The sequence below is a fragment of the Dermacentor albipictus genome, chromosome 10, assembly GCF_038994185.2.
Source record: "Dermacentor albipictus isolate Rhodes 1998 colony chromosome 10, USDA_Dalb.pri_finalv2, whole genome shotgun sequence".
NCBI lineage: Eukaryota > Metazoa > Arthropoda > Arachnida > Ixodida > Ixodidae > Dermacentor > Dermacentor albipictus.
The window spans coordinates 6,240,659-6,262,012 of record NC_091830.1 but is presented as its reverse complement, the minus strand read 5'-3'; the positions used below and the strand labels follow the sequence as shown (position 1 = coordinate 6,262,012).

Here is a 21,354-nt window from a genome sequence, read left to right as displayed (position 1 = left end):
CTGTATTTGTATTCTTTCTAAATAAGTTCTGTTTTAAATTCAATGCAAATGAAAAATTGTAACATTATTGTTGTCATCACAACAACTATAAACAAGCTCCAAAAAACAAACACTTTATGATAAAATGCAAAAGTTGCCAGGTATGTAATGTGTATGGCAATGAATTACAAGCGTAGCTGCTAAAGTAATTTAACCAATTGCATGCAAGTACGTACAGGTGAAGGCTTTAGGAATGGTAGATTATTATCACATAGACACCGCTACTAAAGTAAACACCAAGAAACGCCAGGCAGAGCTTCAGCAGAGGATGCATTTATACAAAAGCTATTCCGAAGACAACACATTCACATTGTTAAAGATGTAAAGTAAGGGTAAGAAATGGATCATGTAGAATGAATGGACATGCATGCTACAACAAAGGCCAGCTAAACTCAGGTTTACAATTTTTGTGCACGACCCAGCCCATTTGTCAGGGTTTCAACTTTTTATCAGCTTCATTAGCCTCTTCTAGCCAATGGTTGTGAATTCATGACCTGGTGGTCGACTTCTCTGAAATCTTATGAAGAGGGTGAAAGAGAAAAAGCTGGATAATGACCAGCAAAGAAAACAGTGCATACAATGGAGCAAGTGCTACAAACTGGGCAGATGTGCTGTCAACTGATTTTATTCGACACTTTTGAGTATACAAGAGATAGAAGACAATGCATCTCTGTTCAAATTGAAGCTGCACTGTCATCAGATGTTAGGACATTTGATGACAATGTGTCTGTTCTGTCTGTACCATTAATGTTTGCCGTGTTGAATGTAAAACTAGTTCAGCTTGGAACTCTGGTGCCTTATGACAGCTTGTAATAAAGTACACTGCACTATAAACACACAGACAGCAGAAGTAGAACTGGACAGGATGTGTGCAGACTCAATTGAATTTTATTGGGTGAAAGATGACATATACAATGATTAAAAAGACTTCGCCATGCCCACAGGCCATCTAAAAACGCTGCCATCACAATCTTGCATCCAGAAATCGCACCTCACAATTAGCAAGTACATCGGAAGGATCACGAACACATACACATGTTTTCTTTTTTATAACATATGCCTTGAACAGCTCTCGTTTTAGTTTTTTAATTTGAGTTTTTTTTTCTAGAAGCGGAAGGCATGCCTTCTTTGTCTCTTTTTCAGGAGCCCTGCAATGTTTTGCCACGTGCGAATACTCGTCAGATGACAGATTTTCAAGATGTTCCTTTAAACGGATGTTAATACAGCATCATGTTTGACTCCTGCGGCTGTGTTTATGTCCGTAAGCATATAGAAGCATATGAAGGCATCATCTTCAAATCAAGACATGCAGCTGATTTTAAGAAATGTTTTCTAAGATTTCCCTCTGGGGCAGCCCATTGGTTAGGATGTTCCCAGTATATGGACAAACACTATCGTAACTAATTCATTTCGTCAGGTAAAAACAAAAACAGGGCTATTATAGGTTGACTGATTGATAAACATGACATACAGCATAAAGGACAAGGACTGCGAGAGACGACAAACACTGCGCTGACTTCCAACAATATTTTATTGCCATTGCCACATTATGCATGTGTACAGAAGAGGGGGCATAAAATACTGTTGTAAGTCAACGCAGTGTTTGTCGTCTCTCGCAGTCCTTGTCCTTCACGCTGTATGTCGTTTGTACAATGAATTACCAACTAGCCCAAGCAACCACCCTTCATTGATTGAGCATTTTATTTTTTTGAAAGTTCGAGGGGGTGCGAGGACTATAGGCCAAGGACAAAAGGAACCCCTCTCCCATATACATCCTGTTGCAAGGATGTATGTGCAATTCATAATATAAGTAATCTTTTTAGTTAATTCTATTTCCTATGATCCACTATTCATAGCTGACCAAATTGGTGATAAAGTTGGTTTAGCACCACTCAGACCACTAAGTACAGTATCGAAATAGAATTGTTAAATTATCCCAACACAGGTTAGAGGAACGCTTACGAGAATAAAGATTTTGATCTAATAATAAACTGCCAATCTACAATACCCGAGAAGCCCCTCTTGACTGGAGAAGAGGGTTCGTATGCAAGAACGAAAGACGGGTGGCAAGGCTGCCTTGAAATTCCCTTATTAGCACACTGCATTTTCATGTATTTTGACAGCATCTGCTAAGGCGTAGTTAATTTTTGATTGCGAAAGAGCAAAAGAGTGGCATTGTGTTCTAAAACAGCCAATCATAAAAACTTGCAAGAACTGTTACTCAGCCACAATGATGTAAAAACTGGAAAATACTGTGAAATTCGCCTCGTCACACTGACATACTGGTAATTGGTTTGGAATGAAAAAGAACATATATATATATATGTAGAACCGGACATTAATTTTCTCTTCAAATAAACAACCCGTTGCCACGGGAATAACAAAATAATCATTTTGAGAGAATCTTTATCAGATTGCGACTGTCGTCATAACTTTGTCCTAAACTGATTCAGTGTACGGCTTTAGTGGCCCCATAACAAAGGAGTTCCTTAATTGCGGAGGCCGCAAGGGGGCGCCGAGCAGCGCAGTACTGCTTGCATCGCGCTCTGCGTTTCGATGTGTTTTTTGGTAGACTAGTGCATCCACCCACGGTACCGAGATACCAGTCGACTCGTGAGGATACAAGGAACACGGGTGTGCTGCCCACTTGGCCCTCGGTGACGCTCGTGAGGTCCAGCGATCCTACAAAGCCGGACTACGGGGCGGCGTCGGTGAACCGACGCCAGCTCGGCGTCGGTAACCCGACGCCAGCTCGGCGCAGCAGCCGGTGCTGCTCCGACGCGTGAGGAGCGCGAACGGCAGCAACCGTTCTGCCTGGGCATGGCTACGGGAACGCTTAGCGAACTTCAGACGACGACGAGAATGCAAGGTGAGACAACACCAGCAGAAAACATGGATGCCACAAATGTAGACAGAACAGAAGACGGCATAACAGGCTCCGCTCGCCACAACGCCGGGGAACGCCAGCGGACGGACGACGACTGGCAGACAGTCCTGACACTACGGCAAAAGAAGCAGCAGGCTCGAGAGCGCAAGCGACAAACGGACTCAACGGGCAGCACTAACCCGGCGAAACTAAAGAAACGACGAAGAGGCATACCCAAACTTCCTCCTCTTCCTAAGGATGACTTCAAGATAGTTATCCGACCACACCAGGGACTGCCTTTGAAGACTATCAGCACGCCGGCCCTCGCCGAAGCGATCGTCATGGCCTGCGACTACCAAATAAGAGGTGAGCAATTTTTGCTCCGTATAAAGCCCGGCTCCAATATCGCCATACTTTCGACATCGAGTCAGGAGGTCGCGGAGCAGGCACGCCGAGTCCACTCCCTCACTATCAACGGACGTTCGCATGACGTTAACGTATACGCTGCCACCGGAGAGGAAGCTATCCGAGGAGTTATACACGGACTTCCACCCCGAACGCCACCGGAGACCATCATAGCAAACATACGTATACGGACTCAAGGCGTCGAACTTATCCAAGCAAGAATGATCGGAGAAACAAAGAGTGCCGCCCTTACTTTCTGCGGCCCGTCACTACCTCGGGTGGTGTACTACAACGGAGGCGAACTCCTGTGTCATCCTTACCGTGCTACTGTTCAGGTGTGCAAAACATGCCATGGAAAAGGGCATCGGACAGACGTCTGTCCACAGCCGGACCTGCGAGTGTGCCGAAATTGTGGACTCAGAAACCCAGTGGACGGACACCCGTGTGAGCCAAAGTGTGCCTCGTGTGAGGGTGCCCACGTCACCGGGGACCGCAGCTGCCAACGACGCCTCAAGCAACCGAAAAAACCTCAAGTCAGAAAGAGCACTGACAAGTGCAATGAAGGGCAGAAAACACCTCGCTGGTTCGCCTCAGAGGATGAGGAATCGGACTACACAAACGGCCATAGGAGCGACCAACGCGACCGACAGGGAAGGACGAGATCGCCATCTCCACACCGACTGAACGCTCGGTCCCGATCAGCGTCACCTCACCGGAGCAGATCCCGCTCTCGAGCACGAGAGCGCGTCCAGGGAGGAGAAGCAAGACAGACGCGACGATCATCCAGAGAAGCACCGAAGGCGGCCGGCGTTCTGTCAAATCCACAGGTAAGCTGGGCAGCGGTCGCGTCCTCCACAACCAAACCTATCACACAAAACGAGGAATACAAGAAAATAGTTGCCGAAAACAGACAACTTAAGGCAAGCTTGGATAGCATGAAAACTGAACTTGAAACACTTAAACGACAAATGGCAAGCATGATGACGCGCGGAGGAACCCATAAGACAAACGCACCCGCACAACTGTCCAACACACAGACGAACCCAACACAGACCAAACCACTATCACAAACGCAGCCTATATCAGAGATGCCTGCACCCATCACTCATCTGGAAGGGAAACTAGACAATATGTGCGCACAAATGCAATTGTTTTTTGCAGAGCTTCACAATCTTAAACGGTATGTCGACGACTCGCTCAAAGGAGCCAAAAAAACGCGAAAACGTCGTAGCAGCCTAAGCCCGGAGAACCGAGATCCAAAGGTCACCGTAACCACAGACACAGATCATTTCGAGAGCTCATACTCTGGCTAACTCCACACCTACACGCCAAGAGAATCTCGTAATTTGGCAGTGGAACTGCCGATCACTACATAACAAACATGCTGCACTTACACAATATATCAAGGCGGCGCTCGTCCCACCTGACATTATTTGTCTTCAGGAAGTGGGGAAAATGCGGATACCTATTGGGGGCTACCGTTTTTACAGCGATTCGAACTACCCTGAGGTGGCAGCATTGGCCCGCAAGGACCTCACAATCACTGTCGCCATAGCACCTGGCGTAGAAATCCACCACCAAATACTCACCATTTGGCCAGTTAAGAAGGGTCGTCCAAAGTGCCTGATAACCAACGTATATAGCCCACCTAGGGATAAGAGGGCCGATTTTTCATTAATTTTAAGTCACGTATCTACCTTGCTCTCAACGAAAGACCGACTAATCTTTCTCGGAGACTTTAACGCTTGGCACTCCGCATGGGGTTATCAACGCGACACCGCCAAGGGCTTCAATCTACTCCGAGAAACTCAGTCCCACGAACTTGTACTGATTACGCAGCCAGGCACTCCTACAAGGATGGGAAACAGCGTTGCCCGGGACACCACGCCAGACCTCACGTTTGTCAACAACGAGACGGGGGTCACCTGGTGTAACCTGGACGAAACGCTAGGTAGTGATCACTATCTATTGTGTGTCACTGTTAACACAGCTAACGTTCGACAGCCTCTAGGAGTCGCCAGGCTCACTGACTGGAAAAGGTACAGAGAACGACACCAGGCTGCATCCTCATTTCCAGCCACGGCCGCAGGTTGGACAGCTTTCCTCAAGGAGGCCCATGCTGCCACCACGAGAGAGATCAAGACCACAACGGAAGCACCAGCAGTAGACAGCCATCTCGCCCACCTCTGGGAGGCCCACAGAAGCCTCACCAAACGCTGGAAGCGGCAGCGGCGTAATCGCAAACTTAGGCGCCGAATAGCCCTGCTGGCAAACGAAGCTAACACCTATGCGCAGGAGCTGAATAATCAAAATTGGCGCAGCTTCTGCGACTCTCTCAGAGGCACCCTCAGCACCAAGAAGACCTGGGCCATTCTTCGGTGCATGTTAGACCCAACTAGCACGCGCACCGAGACGTCTAACGTCATGCGGCGGCTGTTAGGAGAATACAAGGGCTCAGAACAAGAACTACTCGAGCACCTAAAACGCACCTACACCGGCGCTGCCCAGACATCTTCAAGCGTTATGAGAGAATACCAAGGACAGGATAACTCGAGCTTGGACGCCCCCATCACCTTCTCGGAGCTCTACGCAGCAGCACAAACCTTCAAGAAGAACACGGCTCCTGGACCCGACCAAATCACCAACGCAATGCTGCGCAACCTTAGTGACGTAGCCCTACAGCACTTAGTCGACTTCTTCAATGAACAGGTCTGGCGACCGGATGGGAGACTACCGCGAGAATGGAAGCAGGCAGACATCGTGCTTATACCAAAACCGGGCAAGCCGCGCGAGCTCAACCATCTCAGGCCCATATCGCTCACGTCTTGCATGGGCAAGCTCTTTGAACGAGTAATTCTAACCCGACTCGAAGCCCACATCGAACGAAACTCACTCTTCCCTGAATCCATGTTCGGTTTCCGCAGGCGAATCTGTGCACAGGACGTCTTTCTTCTATTAAGAGATGAGGTGCTCGATCCTCCTCCGGGCAGCATGGACAGAATCCTGCTAGCACTCGACGTCCATAAGGCATTTGATAACATCTCACACACTACAATACTAGACGGACTGCGAGATGTCGGGTGTGGAGAAAGGGTATTTCATTACGTTCAGGACTTCCTGAGCAGCCGCTCCGCGAAAATAGGACTAGGTTCAGCACGTTCTGCTCTGTATCGCCTACCAGATAAGGGCACTCCTCAAGGATCCATATTGTCACCACTTCTTTTTAACGTCGGCTTACGTAGAATGGCCCTGGACTTACAGAAGAACCGGGACCTTGGCTGCGCCATATATGCAGACGACATTACACTCTGGGCCTGCAAAGGGTCCTACGGAAACCGACAAGACACGCTTCAACAGGCCATCAACACCATTGAAAGCTATATGAGGCGAGCAGGCATGAGGTGTGCTCCAGCGAAATCGGAGTATATTCATATTAGACCTAGACATACCCAAGCGACCAGGGCTCCGGATCTGCAGCTCACCTTAGAGGGAGAGCCCATCAAGAGGGCATCCCACCTGCGCGTACTGGGAATGTGCATTCAAGAAACGGGCAGCGTTAGCATAGCGCTCTCCAATCTCAGACGCACTGTTCGGAGCGTAACTGGGCTTATTAGCAGAGTTGCACGCAGCCGCGAAGGCATGACCGAAGCAGACACCATGCAACTATAGTAAACGCCTTCGTCATTAGTCGTCTAACGTACGCCCTGCCTTTCCAAACCACGCGGCGTCACGACATCGAACATGCGGATAAGCTCATAAGAATTGCCTGTAAAGCAGCACTCGGCCTGCCTGAAAGCACAAGCACGATCCGACTGAACGAATTAGGAATGATGAACACTTTCGAGGAATATGCAGCGGCCACTCTAATGGCGCAGCGTGAACGGCTAAACACGACACCTCAGGGGCGCTCGGTTTTACAACGACTTAACTATCCACTGACACCACAATATTGTGGCAATGAAACAATCCTACTGCCATCTGAAATTCGAGAGCGAATCCACGTGGCGCCGATCCCCCGTCACATGCACCCAGTCCATCATGCGGCACGGAGACGCGCGCGGGCAGCCACCTTACTAAGGCGGCGAAGCGACCCGGATACTTACTTTACAGACGCGAGTTCGTATCGCAAGAATACAGGGGCCCTCAATACATTTGCAGCAGTCGTGACTAGCCAAGGACGAACAACCGTAGCAGCATCTATACACACGAAATCGGTTGCAACGGCCGAAGCTGTGGCCATAGCCCTTGCTATACGCGCCGCGGAAGCTAAGGGCCAATCGGCCTACGTGCTGACAGACTCGCAGGACGCCTGCCGCCTTTTCCTTGGGGGGGCTTTACCGGGCTGCGTCTTCCGCATCCTAGGAACGAACCTCACCATGGATCATTGCGTGACCTGGTGCCCGGCGCACACAGGGATAGCGGGGAACGAACGGGCGGACCGCTTGGCTCGAGGCATGACAGGCCGAGCCGCGGGCCACACCGCCCGGGAGAACACCTCGACACCCGGTGCGCCAAGAGAAATCCTCGAGTTACAACGGCTAAGTAGGCGAACCAAAGCCCTTCCTCACCCAGGCCTAGACAGGAGGCAAGCACGGGACTGGCGCCGCCTGCAAACAAACACTTTCCCACATTTATACAGGCTACACAAAATGTACCCAGACAAATACAGCAACACTTGCCCGTGGTGCGAAGGAACACCGACATTGGAACACATAACATTCCAGTGCGTGTCACGTCCGGCGGCTGCCACCTCGCCGCTGCTAGACAACACTCTACATAACTGGTCGTGGGAGGCGCGACTCGCGGAAGTGGAATTGGGAAGCCAACTGGCGACCCTTGACCAGGCCCGGCGAGCCGCTGTAACCAGTGGGGCCCTGGAGGAGGGGCTCCACCCACCATAACCAAACAGTCTCTGTTACAATAAACGTTTACTCTCTCTCCTTAATTGCCATGGCAAATTATGGCTACTATTGACAAGGTCATTTACTATTGTGGGAAAACCCTGTTAGTATGCAAGCTGATGTAACTTGAGCATTTATCCTAGTTAATTAATTGACCCCACAAAGCCCAATAATTTTGATACGTTGAGTTCATACCTCAACGTTCTGATCTAGGCGTGGGCAACCTAATGCAGAGTCCATAGTAGCGTTTCTGATATGCTGGAGTGAAGCCCCCCTCCCCCAACTGTGGATAGGTCAATAAACTAATTATAATAAACAAGTACTGCACTAATTGTGTTGCAACTGAAATAACACTATTAAAGAAAACTGTTCTTGTACAAATGTGCCCCAAGGCCAGAAATAAAGGTCAAAAGGTTCCTCTAATTTTCCTTGGATCGTTTTCTGGCTTTTTAGCCCTTTACCGATGAAGAGGGTGAGAGATACCGGGGAGAGACATTTACTACCACAGAAAAGCTGAGAGGTCAGCTGGCATCAAAGTTCTGACCTGCTACTCAGCATTGGGCAAAGGAAACACGAGTAAAATGGGAAACAGAAACGTGTTAATGACGAAAATGCCAGGAACAACAGAGAAGACACTTCAAAGCCTCAAATACAGGCCACTCTCATGCAAGAATTTGATGTTGGCCTTTTAGAATATTGAAGAGACGTAGGGAAGAAGGGTTGTTAAAAAAATATTCTGGGGCTTTACGTGCCAAAACTAAGATATGATTGCGAGACATGCCATAGTAGTGGGGGGCTCCAAATTAATTTTGATCACCTGGGGTCCTTTAACGTATGCCTAAAATTGTGTACATTAGTGTCTGCTTTTCACTCCATCGAAATGTAGCTGCCGCAGCAGGGATCGCATCCATAATCTTAAGCTCGGCATCACGATGCCACTGCCACTAAGCTAACACAGTGGGTAGTCGTGAGACTACGCTTGGTTCACTCAATCTCAGGGGAGGAGGAAAACGAAATGATGCTTTAAGCAGGTCTGCAAGATAAGTCTGCAGTCCATAGTTAGAAGGTCAAAATTATGCTGATGTCAGTAAAAGAATACTGACGGAATGTTTTCCCTTCTCTTAACAGTGGGTACTTTAGAAAACTTGTAAGATGGGCTGTTGATATTGGCAACAAAGTCAATTGTGACCTTCCATATGGTTCCTGAAATGTGGAATCACTAGCATTTTTTTATAAATTAAGGGATCTCAGATGATCATATGGGGTTACTGGGACACTGAGGCACACAAGGATTTTTTTAAATAGCAGCAGTGGCACAACCAGGGGGTGGTACACCAGGCATATGTCCCCCTCCCTGAATTTCCGTGTTAGTATGCAACCCACCCAGAACTGCCACTGCCCCCATCACTTTCCCCAGCCTCAATGAAGTGTGTGCCACTCCTGAAAAAAAAAAATGTCTGCCTATGCCCCTGAATAGCAGCAAGGTTGACAACTGGGCAAACTGGTATACTTGCATCATCGAGAAAGCAGCTAATTGAGGTTCGTTTGCTAGGAGTTCTTTCTTGATTTCCTTGTGTATGTATAAAATAAAAGCTCAGTTGCGAGTACAAAGAAGACATCAGCACCTGTCATATTGTTGTTCTTCACTTGATGTTTCATCCTTTACGCTGCTTTCTTCATGATGCAACTTTTTAATACCCCAGTCACAAAGGGGCACTTTGGATCGCAACCAAGCTCTATCAGGATCAAATTTTTCATTTGCAAGATATCCAAGAGGGAGCCAATTGTGGACATGAGATTGAATAGCGATCAAGTTCGATCGCAATAATATGTGCACCATGTGGCTGGGGTATTAAATATGGCCGAGACAACTGCATGAAGAAATGACTGCCACCAAAGTAGTCGTTGAATGGTGGTTACAAATGGCTGTTTGTAACTTGCTTGTTAAGAGCAGAGATCTCTAACGGCTTCTAAAAGAATTGGTTGCAGAATGTCAAGCTCATTAAACAAAGTTTTGCCCTTAATGTTAGCAACAGTTCACTGCACCAGTATTCCTTAAATTGTTAATGTAATATGGCTTAACTGTCTAATTGCTTCAGACACATCATGAACTGCATATCACATACTTTTGTTATGTAGTGCAGTGTCAGAAAATGAAGCATAACTGCAGTTCTAGATGGCGATATAGTAGCATTAATCTATGCTAAGATTGGACTGACAGCTCGTAACACTGTATGTGTTACAAACATGGTGAATGCTTATTATAACTTGAACGTGGACATCCATATCTTTATCCCTATCTCATCCTTACGACATCTGACATCTATACTATAGATGTGACAAATGGGTTTGACAGCAGTGCTGAAAGGGTGCATAAGAGAGGACACACATCAAAATTGCTTCTTGGCCTTCATTTGCAGATTTGGCATTCAACGTACACCAGATATTTTTATTCAAGCTGTATTCTGTCCCTGACAAGGTCATCTACACACCTCTTGGCCCCAAGATGTTACTGCATTACTGAGGTCAAAGGGCACCATCTTCAAAGTTTGTAGAACAAGTAGGAGAGGTAGAGTGCAGCACTAAGTCTTCGCAAATTAGATATGCAACATTTAATATGTGAGCTTTCTACACTCATTCGTCTTGCATGTCCTTGCGTCATTCTTCTGCTGCACCTGCCGGCCCAGGCGAATGCGACCGCATATTTCGGTGCAATAAAACCCACGGTCGTTGGTCGACGCACTATCATTCATTCGTCCCGTCTGCGCGCGCTGTTCCCACGATAGCTGCAAACAAGTTGAGGCGACGAAATGACACTGCAGAGGAACTGAAAATAGCGCCTCACCACAGCGCTCGTGCGGCAGATGGCGCGTACGCACGCACTGACCGCGGGCGGCGAGTTCGAAGCGGCAGCACGGGAAGACGGCCCGCTCCTGAGAACGGCGGCAGCTGCGCTCTTGTCACGCGACTCCCTCTGTAGTATGCGTTCGAGCCGGCATGCCGGCCCGACACCGCCGCACGCCACCGGACCGCCCGACTGGCCTGGACGGCCTTTTGAGGGCGAAGCGGTTTTGCAGGCCGCCGGAACCGCGCCTGCTTTGTAGACCAAATATTCGAAAGTTCAGAGTCGCGCCTCCGTTCTGTGTTACGAAACGAGGGATTGGAGGAGGAAGGGGGCACTCCTGGCAAGACTTCCGGTCAAGTTGCGCGGAGATGAAAAGCGAAGAAAAAAAAAAACTTACCACGACGGTGAGTATGACAATTACGGCAGCGAATTGCGTGCGCCAGTTTGCGCAACCAAAACTAAACGGCACTCAAGGACAAGACGCGGGCGTGTGTCACGACGACACTTAGCAAAACTGGTCAAACCGCAGGCGGCAAAATATTAAATTTTTATTTGTCTAACAGATATTTCTTTTATTTGTTTCATTCACCTTTCTATTTTCTCAAGCCGCTCAATCGCACTTGCTATGTTGAATTCGCCTCACTGACAACGAATTAGGCTATATGCAAGAACACATCGTAGGAAGACAGCAGACTTGCGCGAGGCACATAAACGACACGACGCTCACACTCCTCTCCATACGTCCACATGTGCATATGTCAAAAGCCCGCCAGCGATTTAAGAGATGACAAACTTGAATATAAAATACACATACCACAGCTTGCAAGCTTAGCAGTGGCAGATGTGAACGAACGCTGAAAGACCTCCGAAAGCTCGGCGGAAGGTCCGGTTTTGCCAGCTGTTTTTTGTCCGCCCGACACGCGTCTCGGTTTTGGGGCGCTCCGCTGTGTGTATCAGTGACGGAGGTCACAGGAGAAGCGGGCATGCGTCAAAAAAGAAAAAAAAAAGAAAAGGTTTCCCCGCCTGGAAATTAAACTTACCCGTCTAACTAAATACGACTTGACTATGGGCACCTAGCCACCGAGCGACGTCGCAAACTGCGGGAAATCGCGCAACAAAAACTGCTCGCGCTCCTGTGTTTTCCTCAGAGTGCGCTCGATCGTGCCCTGCGTACGGATTGTAATAGCGCGTCCGCGAATCATGCGTCCGCGAATTAACGTCCGCAGCCCGCAAATTATATGCGCATGGCTCGTGATGGAAATAAAAATAAAGCTCGGACAGCGACGAGAGGAGCGCCAAGTGCGCGTTGAGGTCGTGTGCGAGCGAGCCGGTAATTTACCATTCCTGGCCGCACTTTTTTGGCCTTTCTTTTTTTTTTTTTTTAAACTGAAGGTCGCACTGGCACTGCTGGTTTTCGAGGTGCGCAGGGGACGACGAACGCAAAGCCAGTGACTGCCCCAGACGGACTGCCAACGCGACAGGATCGAGGGGAGTGCGTTCAAGAGCACGGCCGCGATGAAGATCCGGTTTCCTGGCAGGCGAAAATCACCCGACGACTGGCTTGCGCTGAAATTGGGGGGAGGCCCTTACCGGACGGCGGGTGGCCGACGTCCCCTCCAGAGTTCTTCTTTACGCGCGAGCAGCCGCCGGTCAAGCAGGGAGAAGATGCATCCCGCACCGTGGGCAAAACGCCACGGGTGAAAGCCCACCAAAAACACAGCGGGCAGCAGCAGATCGCGCGGACGCACCGCCACAAGGAGCACACGCACTGTAAACACCGCTCTCCCCACCGAGCGAACAACCACTTGCTGAACACCTTAGAATCCTGACAGCTTCCAGTGAGCTTACCAAAAGTTCGACAATACGCAGGCGCATTGCAGAACAAAACGAGCGTACGCTTTGCCTGCCATCTTGTGGCTATAATGTCGACGTTTTTGTAACGTTTAGACTCGTTCATTTTTTAGCTTTGGTAAATTGCCGCAAGATGGCCATACAATCTCAAGATCTATAACTCACATTTTTTGTCACACGGGGGCGAAAAATCAATTACGATACATTATACATTATGTTCCTTTTGACCAATACCTTTTGCGTGTGAAAATATGTGTGCTTGTGTGAAAGTTATGTTTTACTTCGATTTTTGTTACTATAAAAAATTTTGTTCTTACCGCTGACGGACATGGGGCTCTTGCCTTGCCCAGGGGGCGCTGCGAAAAAGGTGCTAAAAAGCGCCCTCTGTCCTAAAATGGGTCGTACCAAGCTCGGTCGTCTCCTTCGGAAAGCACGTTTACAATATGGACCCGCCACTTTCGGTTGTGTTGTATCACGGCCTGCAGCGAATATCTGGTGCCGAAGATTTTTTCAGGGGTGGCACGCTGCGTAAAGGTAAGAAATTATGCAGTGCCGAATACCTGTATGCCGTTCAAGAATTAAGCGGCGAAGTTTTAGCGCGGTGTCAATCGCAAGTGAAGCGAGTCGCGTACGAAGTGGAACTTCACGTTAGGTTTGCACGTTGCTAGATTCAGGCGCACAAACGCGAGGAAATGCTTGCTATAAATGAATCCACAGCAGCGATAAGCAGACATCATGTGTGCGGAACTGCTCGAGCACACGATCGTACGCGCCGCGAAGGCAGCGGTCTTTCGACATGCCGCGAAACGGCGGGCTTCCTGCAATCTTTGTTGACTGCATACCGCTAAACAAGTAGTTATGCCTGCGTTGTCGTAGCGGCCATCTGTCCCTTTTAGTAACCATGGTAATAACTGATGCAATGCATATGAGCTCGCACGTACGTGCGAATCGCGCTGCAGCGCGAGCTTGTGCGCTGCTCGCTTGACGTAGCTTTTAATGACAGCGCTCGAACATCGATCTGCTGTAATCAATACTACCTTGCTGCGCTGCCTCAACATGCTGACTTGAGGTCAAGTATGAGCACATTTAACTCTCTAACCTGTGCTGCTCGTAGTGGGGTAGTGAATTGTCACCGAATCAGCCCGGCCATTTGTGGTCATTTGCACACACCTGGTCACTTAACCACTTCGCATCGGTCGAATTGTTCATTGTCGCTGTGGCCGGGTCTCGAATAGTGAATTACCAGCCATGCCTGCTGCTATGTCGGTGTGCTGTCGGGACTATAGGTGCAAAAGACCGAAATTTAGAACGCAGATAATCAAGCAAGCTTCAAGACAGGCGAAGCAGTCAGCATGTGGCGCGAAGTTTCGCTTACTCAGCGCGACGAACTGCAGCTATGCAGCGCGCCCGACGCTCCACTTCGTGAGGCCTTGAAGGAAAACGGTAGAATCTGATGTTGGGATTCAGGCCTTCTTGTTAATGGCAGCCCACGACGCAGAAGTAATGACGGTGACGCCTTCTCGAGGCTGGGCTAGGTCTCTCCGGATCGGCGTCACCGATTCCGTCTGCTCCCAGCATTACGTCCCACGGCACACGGAGAGCCCGTTTTCGTTAAACTATAGCTGCGGCGAGCTCGCAGCGTGGTCGGCATGGTCTGTGAGAAGTGACGAGCCTTTTCGCACTCGCAACAGGGCAGAAAAAAGTGCGAATCGACGCAAAACTCGGCCTAGAAACGTGCTTCGCCACAGCCAGGGCTCAATACGACCCAAGCTGGTACGACCCAGATGTCGTTTCCCGCGCCGCCACCAGGCGCCGCTACTATACCTCAAACTCCAGCGCAAGACGCCCATTCTCAGTGGCAGCGCCGCTGTGGCAAATTGATGTTGATAGGAGCACAGCACCACTACACCTTTTTGCAGCCAACGCAATAAACGACGCTCGACCTGTGGCTCGACGTCTCGAACGCCGCAAGCCAGGCTAATCGCCGAAATGTGCTAGCTTTTTATCAGCGTCAACGCAGCATAGCGCCAGCCGACATTAGAAGTCCCCGATTACATGAGAGTGCGCCTACAGTGCTTCCCGCCCCGCAATGTCGAGCTCGCGACTGGATGAATTACGGCGTGCACTAAGCAGAGTGGCCGATTTCACAGAGGCGCACAACTCATTCATCAATGCCCACATGGTGGACTTCTACACAAAAACACACTGGGAGCGCCTTGTGGACGCCGATGTCGGCAGGGACCTGCTCAGCTTGACTGAGCAAGAACTTTTGTGTTTGGGAACTGAGCAGTTCATGAATCTTGAATGCGTGAGGTAGGAAGCCAACCATATGATGAGCTGGCTTACGTTTTAAACGTTTTGTTGGTATCGCTACAGTGTACCAGTATCACGTAACCACAGTATAAAGCCGGTCGTGCACGTAACCTACTAGGAATTATGTGGCTAATCTACGAGTCGTCGTGACGACAAAGACGCTGCGCAAGTCTAGGTTCCTATTTATTTATTTATATTGCATTGCGTGGCGTTGTGATGTGTTCCTTGTAAAGTTCGGTTTGCTCGTTGTGTACCGTTAGCAGTGGCTAAGCAACGGAAGGTTAAACTGCCCTGGTCAAACCACAGTACACGAAATTGCCTTTCACTAAGCTACGTAACAAAGCTTTGTCATATGCGGCGCCACAAGCTACGTATACTCTTAAAGAAGTTTACACATTTGGGGTGTTTATCTGCCACACAACAGTAATCATCTGTTTTGCTTGCGTTTCCTTTCTTGAAAACGCCGCGCCCGCTACTTTCCTGTCGGCAGTGCTATGCCATGCCGATAACGCGCATGCCATTCGTTACTGGGAAGTACCGGGCTCGCAGCTTTAAAGAAAGGAAATGCGGACAGGACAAGACTGATGACGTTTATTGTTGTGTGGTAAGATACGACTCAAAGGGTGTAAACTTTTCTTACACTCTTAGAAAAATTTACCCCCCGTTCGGGTTTATCTTGTCCCACAACAATAATCGTCATCTGTCTTGCCCGTGTTTCCTTCCTTTAATGCTGCGAGTCCGGTACTTCCCAGCCAAGAACGGCATGCGCGTTATCAGCGTGACGCAGCATTCTTGACAGCAAAATAGCGAGCGCCGAGTCTCAAGAAATGAAACGCAAGCAAGGCAGACGATTACTGTTATGGGACAAATATACACCCCAAAGGGTGCAACCGTTTAAAAGAGTGAAGGCTCGCAGTTTTAAAGGAAGGAAATTTGGGCAAGACCGATGATTATTGTTGGGGGACAGGATAAACCCCAAAGGCTGTAACTTTTTTTAAAAGTACACTCATAAAGCAAAATTACAACCTTTGGGTCCTATCTTGCCACACAATAACCGTGATCTGTCTTGTCTGCATTTCCTTTTAACGCCCAGTACTTCCAAGTCACGGCATGCACATTATCAGCATGACAGAGCGTTCTCGACAGGAAAGTAGCGAGTGCAGCATTTTCGAGAAACGAAACGCAAGCAAAGCAGATGACAATTATTGGTGTGGCAAGATACAACACAAAGGGTGCATGTTTGTTTAGGAGTGTATATTTCAAAAAGTGTTGAAGCTTTAACACCCTTTGAGGTGTACTCTTAGGGTGCGTTGACTTATGTCCATTTCAATGTCCCACGTTGTTTATCCCGAGTAATTGAGCATGATAATGGGATATGAAGCTTGTATGAGCCAATTAGAAGCGCTTTGCATGCACACTCTCATGTCCCTCAGTGTCGTCGGTGTCTCCTGCTGAGCATACAGTGAAGCACGACGGCTAGCCTCTTGAGTGAGTCTATACATTCGCAGGGCCGGCCGCGTGCCAGCACTGCATTCCTTGGCACTCGAACTGGAGCGACACACATTGTCTGCACTTGGGGCTCTCAGCAGCGGCGACCGGCTCACACACCCGGCGGCCTATGGTGAGAGCAGCAGCAGCAGCTTCGCGGCACGCGGCATGAGCCCCAAGAAGGAGCACGAGGTGGAGGCCATGGCCGAGCTGGTGGCCTCACTCGCGCAGCGCTTAGGTGTCCTGCACCTGCTGGACCTAGGCAGCGGCAAGGGTTATCTGGCCGCGCGACTCTGCGGACCACCGCACGCACTTCAGGTTCTCGCTGTCGACAGCTCGGAAGCGCGAAACCACAGTGCCCGCGAGCGCGCCGCCAAGATGCTCTGTGCTGAGCGCCTGCAGACGCTCACAGCCAGCGTGGATGATCAGTTCGACATGGACGCCGTGCTGCATGGCAGCGATGGGCGCCTACTCGTGTGCGGCCTGCACACATGTGGCGAGCTGGGACCCAGTGCCCTGAGGCTGGCCGTGCGCGGGGCGCCGAGGGTGCGAGGGCTGTGCCTGGTTGGCTGCTGCTACCACCTGCTGGAGCGCGGCTTTCCCATGTCCAAAGAGCTCGGGGCTCGCGGGTGTCGGGACCCGGGCCGCAATGCGCGTATGCTCGCAGCCCAGTGCGCCGACCGGCGCCAGGAGACTAGCGACACACTCTTCTGGAGAGCGCTGCTCCAGCTGATGCTAACGGACGAGGAACGAGAGTCTGGAAAGCGCGTGGGTCGTCTGACCGTGGCAGGATCGTTCGCAGATTATGCACAGCAGGCACTGCGGAGGCTCGGCCGCGATGTCGTTGACGAGTCTGCATTTCGGGCACAAGCCGAGTGCCTGGAATGTGAATACGCAGGTGAACAGCGACGCCGGCTTTCGGCTTTTCACCGGCTGCGTATCGCCTGGGCTGGCTGCATCGAGGCCCTGTTGCTTCTGGACAGACTCGTGTTTCTGCTTGAACAGTGGCCGACGGTGGAGGAGGCGCACATAGTGAGACTGTTTGACCCAACGCTGTCACCCCGTTGCCACGCTCTAGTGGCACTCATGCACCAGGTTGGACAGGATTGAAGCAAACATTCCTTCAGTAGCTTTGATGTGCTTGTAGAGCCAAGGTACTGTGCAAGCTGTTCGAATGAGGCTGGTTACTACATGGATAGCCGATTTTTAATGGATCGGTGGACAACATTATTGCTCAAGGTTCTCTATAGCTGGAAATTAACTTCACCGTGCCAGCTGAAGTTCTGACATGGAAAAGGGGTAGTTTTTGCTGGAGGAATCTTGAAGCACAATGGCAGGCTGCCTTTGTCCATTTGACACATAATGAATACAAAAGTCATCAGGGTTCTGGTATCGAGGCTCATATGTGAGCCATATGCCAAGGACTATGTAAATGTTTGGAACAAAACAGCGCGGTATTCACGGGGACCAGCAGGGAGAAACGACACGGACGAGCGCTGACTTGCAAATGAAGTTTATTGCTTGGAACGAAGCATATATAACAGCTCCAACCAACACTTGTCCCCGTGAATACCATGCTGTTCTGTTTCAAATATGTCTTACCAACTCGCCCAAATGTCTGTTTTAACTATGTAAAAGCCCTTCTTACCTACACATTTTCATGAACCCAGCCTTCAGTTTATTATTGGGAGGACAAAGTTTTGCACATTTCCCATGGCTATCACAAGCTTGATCCTTTACTGTACATGCAGCCATTGCTATAACTTGAGAAGAAACAAGCTGATCAGTTTGTCAGACTGTACAATGACATCGCAATAGGCAGTGCATTCCAAGAATTTAGATTTAGGCCACCTGGTATATGCATGCTGCAAAATGAAGACAGCAAAATGTTCATGAATTTACAGTTAAAATGCAGGTCTCCCTTGAACCTGGACATGAACTTGTGGCTTCAGAAGCAGTACAATAACATAAGAATGCCTTCAACAGTATCTGTAGCCAGATATTACCTTGGGGTGCTTTCCACCCTTTTTTTTTTCATAGGAGGGTGTTCACAAGGGACCTGCAAAAATATCTAAGACCCCCCGCTCCCTCCCCTTATCCCTTACTGGCTATGTCTCTCCCGACCACCCCCCACTGACTTTAGACAATATGCATAAAATTAGGACAGCTACAATGGCAACTTTTGATTGAGCCCAAAATTACAAAACGGGAGACCAGGCAACGGTGTGTTTTTCCCTTTTTCTCTTTTTTTGCCCCCTTAGCTGTATCTTTCCATTCCTTGCCGTGCTGTAATAAGTTTGTAGTGCAGTAACAACTTTCCCAATCTTCAACACTAGCTGGCAACATAATTTGGACAAACATAAATGTCACAACTGTTTCAGTATAAAATGCCCCATCTGAAAAAAAAAAAAATTAAGAGGTGTGCTCTCGGCCTCATTCGTAAAAGGCAATAAATCTCCTAATTCTGAACCATTGGCCTCTGAACCAGGAACGTAGACAGTATAGATAAGCTGAAGAGCAACGGTAGTGTGTGAAATTACTGCAAGTGAATGCCTGTTTGCAGCTTTCTGGCATGTGCAGTATATCTTGGCTTATGCATTTACACTTCCCAGACTAATATTGCAAAATTACAATACTGCTCTTCGCTGGGTTTGCACTACATAGTTCCTACATTCCACACCACCATACATGTAAGCCATATATACGAGTGTGTTTTTGTCTGTAAAGATACCTCAGGCATTGTGATGTTGTGATGTCCTTTGAGAAGAAACAAGACTGGACCTACAGTAATACCTGTGGATTTGCGAAAACGAAATGCCTAGTCAAAAGAGTCCTACAGTTTAGCAATCCCACTAATGGTGAGGCCATGAATTGTACTTCCATCATACTTCCTACATTTCATCAACTCTGCTTAACAGAAGCAGATGAGCCGCATATTTATTAGTGGTGCAGCCCCTTATGTCATGATACACCTTTTCCCTTCCCCTTGGAATGAAATAATAAAGATGTTTTCAACGCAGCATTTCTACTCCGAGGATCACTTGTGCCCAGATGCAAGGGTGGGTGTCACAAGGATGAACCAAGGCTGCATTATATTTTTTTAGCTAATCGATAAACTACATGGGAAAAACAGCAGCATAGAAAACGTGCAAATTCTACTTCACAGGGCGACCTCTGTGATCTGCACTTGTGAGAGTTTTGAAGAACTAACATGCCATTGCCAATGGCACAGAATTGATCCAGGCAGGGGGAGAAGAGTTGGCTGCAAGTGCCAGTCCACATTTGTTTTTATCATCAGAATTATTTCTATCAGTCCTCCACTTCAGAAAAGAGTTAGTACTGCCGAAATTTTTTGCCCTGCATTCAAGAGCAGGGCAGTCTTGCACAACAAGACTTTTGCAGCCAAATGGGTAAACAAGGTTACACAGTCGAACCTCATAATGAAGTTGCATTTGATATTAAAAAAAAAAAGCCTTCGTTATATCTGATATTCATTACAAGCATACAGGCTGATATCAATGGAAAGAAATTTGCAAATACTAATGCATTTATTTCAACACACCTGATCCCCGGTTCAACTGTGCTGCTATTATGTAGATCAATTATGAAGCTGGCACAAACACTTCCATTCCTTGTGTGCCACAAAACACAGGGTGCTAAAGTGCCTGGCTTGTTGGCAGTGAGAAAATGGGCATGGATGCAAGTAAAAGGGGACGCAAAGCACAAGAATGACTTAATAGCCACCAGAAGGCACTGAAACACATTCAAACCAGTGTTTCTGTGCAATCTCAATATTTTGTTGGGTGCACAGTCATCAATGAAAGTTTCCAGGACACGGGTTCTTCCTAAGTTAAGGCATGACGCTTACAATTTGAATTTATAACCGTGCGGGTCGTAAAAACTAGATTGAGACCTTGAATTTGAGGCTGTGTGCCCAGGCTTTGCGGGAAGTGAGCTTTTTGACAATCCTTGTGTCCTATATAGCACTGTTATGGACAACTGTACATGCAGGCAACACCCAAGCCTGAAACTGAAGTTCTAGCTTACAATGCCATACGGCTGAGCCAACAGAGCAGATTTACTGGCTTGTGGTAGGCCACGTGTGCCCTACATGGTGCCTTCAGGTTATGCTGTCTAAACAAGCGACCTTGCACTAGTTTTGCACCAAATATGATCACAGGTAAGGCACCCAGTGCTGACTGCTGTATTTTGTTCTTCAGTTTGTTTAGATTGAAAGTTGTGTGCGTCTTTTAAGAACACTGCAAGAAAAACTGCAGCTGTTTCAAGGCACTTTGCCATTCTGGAATTGGTCACATGACCTCTTGCATACATAAAACAAGAGTTGGAGATGGTGAAAAATTCTGCAACATAAATAAATAAAGAAAGCCTCCACTATCTCACACAATCCAAATACCTAGGGCCTTAAGCCTAAACATGTCTTGGAACTTTGATTCAGACAATCACAACTGCCTATATGAGGATAGTTTGGTCAATGGGAGACTCAGACGCATAGTGTGGATAGCACTTAGGTAAGCAATGCATCTCAGCAGAAACAATGAAAATACATTTTCTGCAATAACTTGCATGGAGGCGACATCTCAAAGCTTGCAGAGGCATCAAGTAAAACCCTGTTGGAGAGCTGCAGG

The 21,354-nt window shown here is 48.5% G+C and overlaps 2 protein-coding genes across 4 annotated transcripts in view; one reads left to right on the top strand and one right to left on the bottom strand.

The window, feature by feature from the left end:
- The window catches only part of LOC135920322 (serine/threonine-protein kinase D1-like), a 60,267-nt gene extending 47,291 nt beyond the window's left edge, over positions 1–12,976 (bottom strand). The window contains exons 1-2 of one of the 3 annotated variants that reach the window (XM_070527407.1): positions 12,647–12,976; positions 7,686–7,917 (exon numbers count right to left, since the gene is read on the bottom strand). In XM_070527407.1, the coding sequence (XP_070383508.1) occupies positions 7,686–7,688 (3 nt within the window). In that variant the 5' untranslated portion in view covers positions 7,689–7,917; positions 12,647–12,976. The remainder of the gene's footprint in view (positions 1–7,685; positions 7,918–12,646) is intronic. The other 2 variants (XM_065454533.2, XM_065454532.2) reach the window with 2 other exon arrangements.
- Positions 12,977–14,581: 1,605 nt separating this feature from the next.
- LOC135920308 (probable methyltransferase-like protein 25) lies at positions 14,582–19,727 on the top strand. The gene is made up of 2 exons (XM_065454519.2): positions 14,582–15,220; positions 16,729–19,727. Exons 1-2 carry the CDS (start codon positions 14,997–14,999, stop codon positions 17,816–17,818), a joined length of 1,314 nt encoding a protein of 437 aa, XP_065310591.1. The 5' UTR covers positions 14,582–14,996; the 3' UTR covers positions 17,819–19,727.
- Positions 19,728–21,354: the final 1,627 nt, after the last annotated feature.

Bases quoted from the DNA above. Each gene is read 5' to 3' on its own strand.
- LOC135920308 (XM_065454519.2), top strand. From the start codon at position 14,997: ATGTCGAGCTCGCGACTGGATGAATTACGGCGTGCACTAAGCAGAGTG. The intron at 15,221-16,728 runs GTAGGAAGCCAA...ATACATTCGCAG, and splicing joins ATGAATCTTGAATGCGTGAG to GGCCGGCCGCGTGCCAGCAC.